Here is a 9,561-nt window from a genome sequence, read left to right on the forward strand (position 1 = left end):
GTGTAAGATTGGACTGACTATGGTGCTTTCAACTGTTCTAATAGTCAGACGAATTTGTTTCGTTTTCTAGGAAGCTTGTAAAAACCTTCCCAGAATGCACTCATCCCTTTTCAGTCAAGTTAGCATTCTCTGCACAGCGCTGATGGCAAATGCAGTTGCAAGCTCTCCAAGTTGGCAGAGCTGTATACGTCTACTGCTGTTACTGCTCATTGATATCCTTGTAAAGAAATATTGACAATAACTGTGTTACACAACTATTGATTATGTAGAATGATGTTATTCTATCACCTCTGTCTTTTTGCATGCACATGGTAATTTTAAAATCGTTTGCAAGTAGACAACCTCGAGAATTGTGCAATTTTAATTTTCATGTTGCCTGTAAGATATATGAATCAATCAAATGCAACAACTTTGACTTTTATGATGTTCTTCTTGACAATGTTACATCTCTGGTCATCAGGCAATGCTGAGTTGCAGGAGGTTATTAAGAATAATGTGCAGCTAGAACCACTAGATAGACTGGTCACTGTCCAGTTGGATGACCACCAGAGGGCAGGAGTTGACACTCATAACTGTGAACCAGTGCAAGGAGCTGACATAGTCATCTATGCCTTGCGACTTCTACAGTTGATAGGAGAGAGAGACACGATTCATAGCTACATGCAGGTAGAAGTCTGCCACTATCTAAATGATAACTGAAATAAGGCTAAAACAGATTCTTTCTGTATTTGTGACCATGTATGTGTAAAGAAGTAGAGAAATGAAATTAACTTTGATCATTGGCTTAAGATCTTTCTCTTCTTACTAGTTCTTGGGTAATTGTGTGTAACACTTGGGTTTAGGAGAAATGAACAAAAGTGTTTGAATTCCAACAGTATCTGTATATATATATATATATATATATATATATATATATATATATGTCATTATGTGTTCAGGAGATCACTATGCCACGGGGACTGGGAAGGTGAAAAAGTTGTATCCACTTCATCCCTCCTCTACCTTCTCCAACCCTTCCCCTTTACTCTGACAACTTTTCTCTATCCTGAAATCCAGATGGTATGCTTCTAGATATGATCAGGATTACAGGAAGTACATAAATTTGTGTATTCCTGATAACATATTACCTAGCGTGACCAAGCCACGAGTCTAACGTCAATATAAAGCCTGACAACCACCCATTGCAAAATATTCTACCTCTATCAAAACTCTTGAACAGCTTCATATAATTATGTGAAAACATGATCTACTAATATTTTACTTTTTTTCTATTAACGAAGTATTTCTATGGCAAGAGTTTAAAACCGTCTTTTAATGTATAATTGTTTCTTGGAGCTAATACTAATAGACATTTTATTGCAGTGTTCAATTTTATTTAAAAAAATTATGGCATCAGTGTCATACTTGTCTTTTTACTACTTTGTGCATGCTTGCAGCTTGTCCACAGATATCTGAGCAAGAACGATGCATGGGAGGGTGTCACTATGTCACAAAACAAGGAGCTTCTGCTGTGTCTTACTGACATCACGATCAATCCTGGGAGTGAAATAACACTACTTGAGAAAGTGATAAGGCTCCTGCTAGGACTCAGTGAGTGAACATCCTCTGGAACTTTTAAAGTATTTAATACTTGAGTTGCAAAATGGCTGTAACTGGTTTCAACATGTTATTAAATAAATTCTGACACGTGTGTGTGCATGCGTGCGTGCGTGTGTGTGCGTGCGTGTGCATGCGTGTGTGTGCATGCGTGCATGTGCAAGCGTGCAAGTGTGTGCATGCATGCGTGCGTGTGTGTGCGAGCATTCCTGAGTGTCTAAGTGTGCATAAGTGCTAACGTTTTTATCCAAACACCATTATTTGTATAACTATCACTCATACTTTTGCGTATAGTTTCAAGAAAGCCCTCATTTTAATATGGTTCTTATTATTGTATCCCCCGCGACGAAGTCGGCGGTGATACTATGGTTTCACGTCTCCCCAGCCGCCGCCGCTGCAGACAATTTCCCTTCCGCTCTATAACTCGCACCCCTAACTTGACTAGCGGTACCAAAACTTTGGTAGACTTACACATCTTGGGAGAAGGTGAGCAGGCGCTACCAAAAATCAGGTCACTGCAACCTTTTTTGCCTTTACCTTGACCTTGATCCATGATTTCCCCTTGCGCTCTCTAACTCTGCCCCTAAGTTCGACCTAGCGCGCTACAAGACTTGGTATACGTTACAGCATCTTGCGGAAGAAGGTGAGGCAGCCGTACCAAAACCAGGTCACGTGCCGACCTTATTGACCTTTACCTCTGACCCATTGATCATATTTCCTTTCCCTCTTAACTCGCCGCCTATTTGGCCTAGCACTTATCCAAATCTTGCGTATACCTACACATCTTGTGGGAGAGAAGGTGGAGGCACCGTACCAAGACTCAGGTCACTGCGATCTATTTGACCCTTGATCGATATTTCCCTTCGCCTCTCTAACTCGGCCCTCTAATGTGACGCTAGCACTACAAACTTCGTATACTTACACATCTTGGTGGAAAGGTGCGCGCAGCGTACCAAAAGCCCAGGATCACTGCGACCTTTATTTGACCTTTACCTTAGACCGCTTTGATCATATTTCCCTTCGCTCTATCAACTCGGCTAATGACCTAGCGCTACCGAACAACCAGGTCCACTACGAACCTTTATTTCGACTTTACCTTGAGCCTTGACTCATATTTCCCCTTCCGTCATCCAACTCTCGCCGCGCTAATTTACTAGCGCTCCAAACTTGGTATACTTACACATCTTGGGAGAAGGTGCTGTGTCGCATACCAACAACCAGGTCACTACGACCTTTATCTTGTTCCTTACCTTGACCTTGATCATATTTTCCTTCCGCTCTATAACTCGGCCCTAATTGACCTAGCGCTACCAAACTTGCTATACTTACACATCTTGGGGAGAATGTGTGTGGCATACCAAAACCAGGTCACTGCAACCTTTATTTGACATTGACCTTGACCTTGACCTTCATCATATTTCCCTTCCGCTCTATAACTCGGCCCCTAATTGACCTAGTGCGACCAAACTTCGTGTACTTACACATCTTGGGGAGAATTAACACGGGGGATACATGTAGTTGGCGACAACTGCCCTTTCTAGTTATTGTTGGTATGTTGAATAGGTGCTATAAATTAATCAAAATTATATATGTGGGCTTTCATTGTCTGGCAATTGCGCAAACACTGAAAGTATGTGCTGTACATTGTATTGTTCTTGTTCAATTTTCACGTGTGTGAAGGCAAGAGTACAGAAGTTGTCAAGGAACTCCAATCACTGCAGCTCTGCTCAATCCTTGCTCTCAAAATCACGCAGCATCCACCGACAGAGGAAATTCTTGAATTGGTACATACTGTTTTAGTTCCTGACACTCGGTATTAACTCATATAACGATAGATGATTAATATATTTGCCCGATTAGGGAATCTTGAGTGACATTCGACTTTCAGAGCACATTTGAGATTAACATTTTTGACTGTTTTTGTTCCTGCAGTGTCTTAGATTACTTGCCAAAATCTCGTACAAAGATACTCAGGGCATCACATGTGTGGCCGAACTTATAGACACACTGGCATCTTTCATGTATGTATGCTGAAACATAGCCATTATGTGTTGAGGAAATTGGTATTTATTGTAAATTGGCATTTCTCTGAGTGCATATATCAACTATAAAAATGTCATTCTGTGCAATGGTTGGAGAAAATGTGTTGGTTGATTCCTAGTTGTTCCAGTTTCCCTCCTGATTCCTGGTTTTTTCCTAGAACCATAGCTGATATTCTCTATTTTTGTTGCGATAAATATGTCTCAATATAGGTTACTGTATTAATGAGTTGATTTCAAGACAGTGATTTCTCTATGTAAATGTTAGTTGATACTAAGTACTTTATTTTCTTACAGTTTAGCAGAAGAAAGATTACAGGTCAGTTTGACCATCCTTGCAAATCTGACAAGTAACTACAAGGTTGCAAGCACATGTATAAAGAAACTGGTTAGTAACATGAAAGTAAAGTTCATGCCATATTTTTGTTTGTGTCTTGCCTAATCATGGTGCCTATGACTTTGTGGTATACTGAGTGTGTAAAACAGTAAAGCTTAATAAGCCAACAAGTTTCACATAAACTATTATAGCTTACAATTTTATTCTGTTTAGATTCCAATTATTATCAATTACTGCTGCAGAAGAATTGTTGCGCAAAATATGATTCCTCTTTCATTTCAGGGAAACAGCAGAGCAGTGATTAAGAAGTTAATTATCCTCCTATCAAATCAGCCAAGCTTTCTGGTCGTTCTTGCACAGTCCATATTGACAAACGTTTGTTTGTGCTATCCGGAGCTTGGTGAAACGGTAAAGATGAGATTTTCTATTTCACATTTTTCTGAAAATTTGATTCTGTAGGTTAGTTTAGTAATGCACTCTAGGTACTCTACATCATTGAAATCTCCTCCATTTTAAATATTCATATCAAGTTATCCTTTGATCAATCTATTTACATTGATTGTGTGCTTACATAATATATAATATATTGAACCTGTGTGTATATAACATGTGGTGTAACTGTATGTCGTAAATGAGCCTGTGTGTGTTTAATCGCTGGTGTAACTATATGTCGTAAATGAGCCTGTGTGTGTTTAATCGCTGGTGTAACTATATAACATGAACCTGCCTGTGTGTATATAAGCTATGGTGTAATTGTATAACATGAACCAACTTGTGTGCAAATAATCTATGGTGCGACTTTATAACATGAACCGGCCTGTGTGTGTATATAACCTGTGGTGTAACTGTATTACATAAACCGGCTTGTGTGTATATAATCTGTGGTGTAACGTCGTATGTTTCCGCAGTGGTTCAGAACGAGCCGTAACGTCGGTCAGACCGTGCAGATAGTATTCAACGTGGTTCTGCGTGGCGACAATGAGCCAGAGCTGCAGCACTACGCCGTAGACCTGTTCATGACCGTGCTGCGCTCGAACAACCTCCGCCACTACCTGGACACAGCCACGTGAGTAGCTCACACACTACCTGCTACTTAGGTTTGCAGTTAAACAGTTTGTCTCAAGTCACTGACCGTTTGTGCCCCTAAGGAACTTCAAGTGAATAGGATATACTAATCTGCACGCATAGTATAATCAGGTGTGTCATCAGTGCTCGTGCTGTTCGTAACGTAGATATAGTGTGAGCAAATAGTGGCTAGACCTTAAGAACTGCATATATTAAAATGAAATCATGAACTACGTTTTGAAGCCAAGTTTGTCATTATGTGAGAACATATTTTGGTGTGGTTAAGTAGGAATTCTTAGTGTAGATCAGTTCTATTATTTTGTTTGCAGTCCAGAGCATATTTCTCATTGTTTGGATGAGGCAACTCGTAGGCTTTCATCTCTGCCACATGATTCTGCCACGAGAGTGAGTTGTTGTTTATTACCTGCTTAGATACTCTGAGACAAATTTGTGTGTAAATTCTATAATGATGGATTGAACTCATTCAAGATTTAAGAAAACAATTAATCATTACTGGAATTTATAAAATAAGTTATAGTTCTTATAAAAAAATGAATTAGCTGTTGTGAGATTTTATCATTTGGATAGTAATGTCAACTTAATGCAGTAACAGGAGGCAAGTAACAGAGATAATCAGTGCAGTGCTAGGTAGAGTTGCAAAATTTCATGAGATGGCCATTAGTCGATACTAATCTTTCATTTCTAACGTGGCATTAATGGCTTTGGCCATAGCCTAAAATGATTTCTTATTGGGTTATTTTACTGTTGCACCAGGCCAGATCTCCTAGTATGTCTCAATATGTGGGGATTCTCCCTCTCGGTGAATTCTGCATGGGTATTTCTAGATGTAGTTGTAACCCTTACCGACGTTCTGTGAGAAAGCTATAATTTAACATTGGTTTATTACGGGTTGTTATCTCCTGAATTTTTTTCTCTTTAGGTACTACAGCTACTATTAGCTCTTTGTGAACTAAAAGCTTCAAGAGAATATCTGTACAAGATATTTGGTGTATCTGGTCAGAAGCAAGACCTCACACTCACTCCGTTAGTGAGCCTGATTTCGCTCGCCTCTGACCCTAGTGCTAGTACCTGTGACAACACATCTCTATTGGCCTTGGACATGTTGCGAAAACTCATGAAGGTTTGATATTAATAATACAACAATTATTGTGTGTGTAAATGACACTTAAAAACATGACAGAAATGACAGTTTGGTTTCTGCAATGTGCTAGTGAACGTGTAAGATTGGACTGACTATGGTGCTTTCAACTGTTCTAATAGTCAGACGAATTTGTTTCGTTTTCTAGGAAGCTTGTAAAAAACCTTCCAGAATGCACTCGTCCCTTTTTCAGTCAAGTTAGCATTCTCTGCACAGCGCTGATGGCAAATGCAGTTGCAAGCTCTCCAAGTTGGCAGAGCTGTATACGTCTACTGCTGTTACTGCTCATGATATCCTTGTAAAGAAATATTGACAATAACTGTGTTACACAACTATTGATTATGTAGAATGATGTTATTCTATCACCTCTGTCTTTTTGCATGCACATGGTAATTTAAAATCGTTTGCAAGTAGACAACCTCGAGAATTGTGCAATTTTAATTTTTATGTTGCTGTAAAATATATGAATCAATCAAATGCACAACTTGGACTTTTATGATGTTCTTCTTGACAATGTTACATCTCTGGTCATCAGGCAATGCTGAGTTGCAGGAGTTATAAGAATAATGTGCAGCTAGAACCACTAGATAGACTGGTCACTGTCCAGTTGGATGACCACCAGAGGGCAGGAGGTGACACTCATAACTGTGAACCAGTGCAAGGAGCTGACATAGTCATCTATGCTTGCGACTTCTACAGTTGATAGAGAGAGAAGACACGATTCATAGCTACATGCAGGTAGAAGTCTGCCACTATCTAAATGATAACTGAAAATAAGGCTAAACACGATTCTTTCTGTATTTGTGACCATGTATGTGTAAAGAAGTAGAGAAATGAAATTAACTTTGATCATTGGCTTAAGATCTTTCTCTTCTTACTAGTTCTTGGTAATTGTGTGTAACACTTGGGTTTAGGAGAAATGAACAAAAGTGTTTGAATTCCAACAGTATCTGTATATATATATATAGTATATATATATATATATATATATATATATTATACAGTGTATTCTAGTATTATTCTTGTTATTATTGTTGTTATTTTCATGAATTGACTTGCTGCTGCATATAGGATCAAAGGATAGCAGAAGTGCTAGGAATGAGCCTGATAGGAGGCAGCACAGAGTCAGCCAGTGCAGCTCTTTACTTACTCCAATCAGCCATCAGCCGCAGTGCAAAGGTATAATAAGAAAAAGTCTATCAAAATAGTGTGGGACAACGGCCGGGTGTGCCTCATTGCTATTTCTGTTTAGTACTGCAGGTCTAACTATCAAATCATGGCCTGAACTTGATTATGGGTGTACTGCTGTGTGAAGTGGAATTGCCTACAAATACACAAATACTTCCATAATACTTTTTATGTTTGTAGGAGATTTGAAATAAAGTCGCCCTCTTACAAGAGGAAATAACGAGATGAAAATTTAGTAGCAATAGTCTAGCTGGAAGGGACTATTGAACTGTAAAATGTGTCACTCTGTTAAATACAGAGATGCAGACATGAAATACTGACCAACTAGGATTACATTTCAGATTTCCCTCAACTAATATCGTTGTTGTGTTTTTTGGTTTTTAGTCTGGCTGAGCAGTTGTCACGCATGGAAGCCAAGCGAAGACAGATGCTAACGATGTAGGCAAAGGAACCTTGCCAGCATTGGGCAGTGGTGACCTTACACAGAAATTTGAGAAACTAGCTGTAAGCAGATATAGAGGGTACCACTAGCTGTGACTTATAACGTACAATACACCTGATAATACAGTACACAATCTATTATCTGAAATTCTGAAAACGCGAAAGCTCCGAAAACGCAAAAGCTTTTTCGTGGATGTCGTCTGCACACCAAAGTCGCGTGTGGTGCCAAAACTCGACCCGACGATTATTAATGTGTTTGGCATTCATTATCATTACATATTGTACTGTACCAGTAACGCACTTGGTCTCTTGAAAACTTGGGTTTTAGAATTGGTTAGTCACAGAATATATGGTATGTATATCTATCTGTACTGTACTACCATTCCGAAATCCGAAAAATTTCGAATTTCGAAACGTGTCAGGTCCCAAGGGTTTCGATAATAATAATAGATTGTGTGTACTGTACCTACCTAATTGTACAGATGGTTAAAGAAATTTTACCTAATAGCAGTGGTAGTAACAGGTGCTGCTAGCTAATTGAAATTGACTGGGAAATATTAGGGGTTACAATGCCAAATTATATGTTTTAGCTCAGCTGACGAAGTCAGATCTCCCGCACCAAACACAGGAGCATTACCGACATCTTTTCCTCAAGCCTCGGCCGGCAAACACGGGAAACAAGGAAGGAACAGTTTAACAATACAACCAAGATGGAAGGAACAAAATCCTACTTATAAATCAACGTGCCTACATACATCGGGCACTCCCGGACTATCACACACAACCGAACTGGGAAAAGGTAATCGACCCACATAACACACTGGTCTAGATTCATCAATTGGCGTAGCAATTACCACGGTAAGCATATACACGCGCCTATTTAAACGTTGTCGCGGATAAATCGGTGTATATTTGTGATAATTATACAGAAATGAAGGTCTGCACAGTAAAGAAATATAGTGGGATTGCTAAATTAAGAATAAAGGTCGCAACTGTTAAATTTTAAAATATCGAACTTTGGCCGTGAGAAATTCGAATCGCGACAGCACCGGCAATACTCACAGTATCCTTCGTCGAGACGAAACACAATCAGTTAGGAAGCACTGGGAACCAACAAGTCGAAACCTGCTGTTCAGGCAGAGATAAGCATGATGCAATTGTCGAGATAGCAATGAATCGATATTGCACGTACAGAATGCGAGATATTGTCGAGATAGCAATGTAGATCGATAAGTACAAATAAGCAGTAATGCAAGACATTGCGAGATAGAAATGAGATTGATATTGCAAGATAGCAATGATCAAGAAGCAGTAATGTGAGAAATTACCGAGATAGGCAATGAGATCGATAAGTGCAAAGATAGCAGTAATGCAAGACATTCAGAGATAGAAATGAGATTGATATTGCAAGATAGCAAGATGCAAGAGTAGCAGTAATATGAGAATATTACCAGCAGATAGCAATGAATCGAAATAAGTGGGCAAGATAGCCAGTAAGCCAAGAATTGCCGAAATAGAAATGAGATTGATATGTAAGATAGCAATGAATGCAAGATAGCAGTAATCGAGATATTACCGAGAATAGCAATGAGATTGATATTGCAAGGGAGCAGTAAGTGAATTGGGCGAGATAGCAAATGAGATCGATATATTCGCAAAATGATATAATGCAACATAGTGCTCGAGGTAGCAATGAGATTGATATTTGTAATATAGCAAATGATCAAAATGCTGAG

At 39.1% G+C, this 9,561-nt stretch overlaps 2 protein-coding genes across 2 annotated transcripts in view; both read left to right on the forward strand.

Annotated features, from left to right (window-relative positions):
• The window catches only part of LOC106806816 (protein CIP2A-like), an 8,936-nt gene extending 2,457 nt beyond the window's left edge, over positions 1-6,479 (forward strand). Inside the window, exons 2-10 of the mRNA XM_014808928.1 lie at positions 1,437-1,590; positions 3,277-3,380; positions 3,529-3,617; positions 3,933-4,023; positions 4,255-4,380; positions 4,881-5,038; positions 5,367-5,442; positions 5,978-6,178; positions 6,345-6,479. Of these exons, the coding sequence (XP_014664414.1) occupies positions 1,437-1,590; positions 3,277-3,380; positions 3,529-3,617; positions 3,933-4,023; positions 4,255-4,380; positions 4,881-5,038; positions 5,367-5,442; positions 5,978-6,178; positions 6,345-6,398 (1,053 nt within the window). The 3' untranslated portion in view covers positions 6,399-6,479. The remainder of the gene's footprint in view (positions 1-1,436; positions 1,591-3,276; positions 3,381-3,528; positions 3,618-3,932; positions 4,024-4,254; positions 4,381-4,880; positions 5,039-5,366; positions 5,443-5,977; positions 6,179-6,344) is intronic.
• Positions 6,480-6,915: 436 nt separating this feature from the next.
• Positions 6,916-9,561, forward strand: part of LOC106806550 — a 6,951-nt gene continuing 4,305 nt past the window's right edge. The window contains exon 1 of the mRNA XM_014808530.1: positions 6,916-6,934. Coding sequence (XP_014664016.1) covers positions 6,929-6,934 — 6 coding nt within the window. The 5' untranslated portion in view covers positions 6,916-6,928. The remainder of the gene's footprint in view (positions 6,935-9,561) is intronic.

Source organism: Priapulus caudatus, unplaced genomic scaffold, assembly GCF_000485595.1.
Source record: "Priapulus caudatus unplaced genomic scaffold, Priapulus_caudatus-5.0.1 Scaffold9, whole genome shotgun sequence".
Classification (NCBI taxonomy): Eukaryota; Metazoa; Priapulida; class Priapulimorpha; order Priapulimorphida; family Priapulidae; genus Priapulus; species Priapulus caudatus.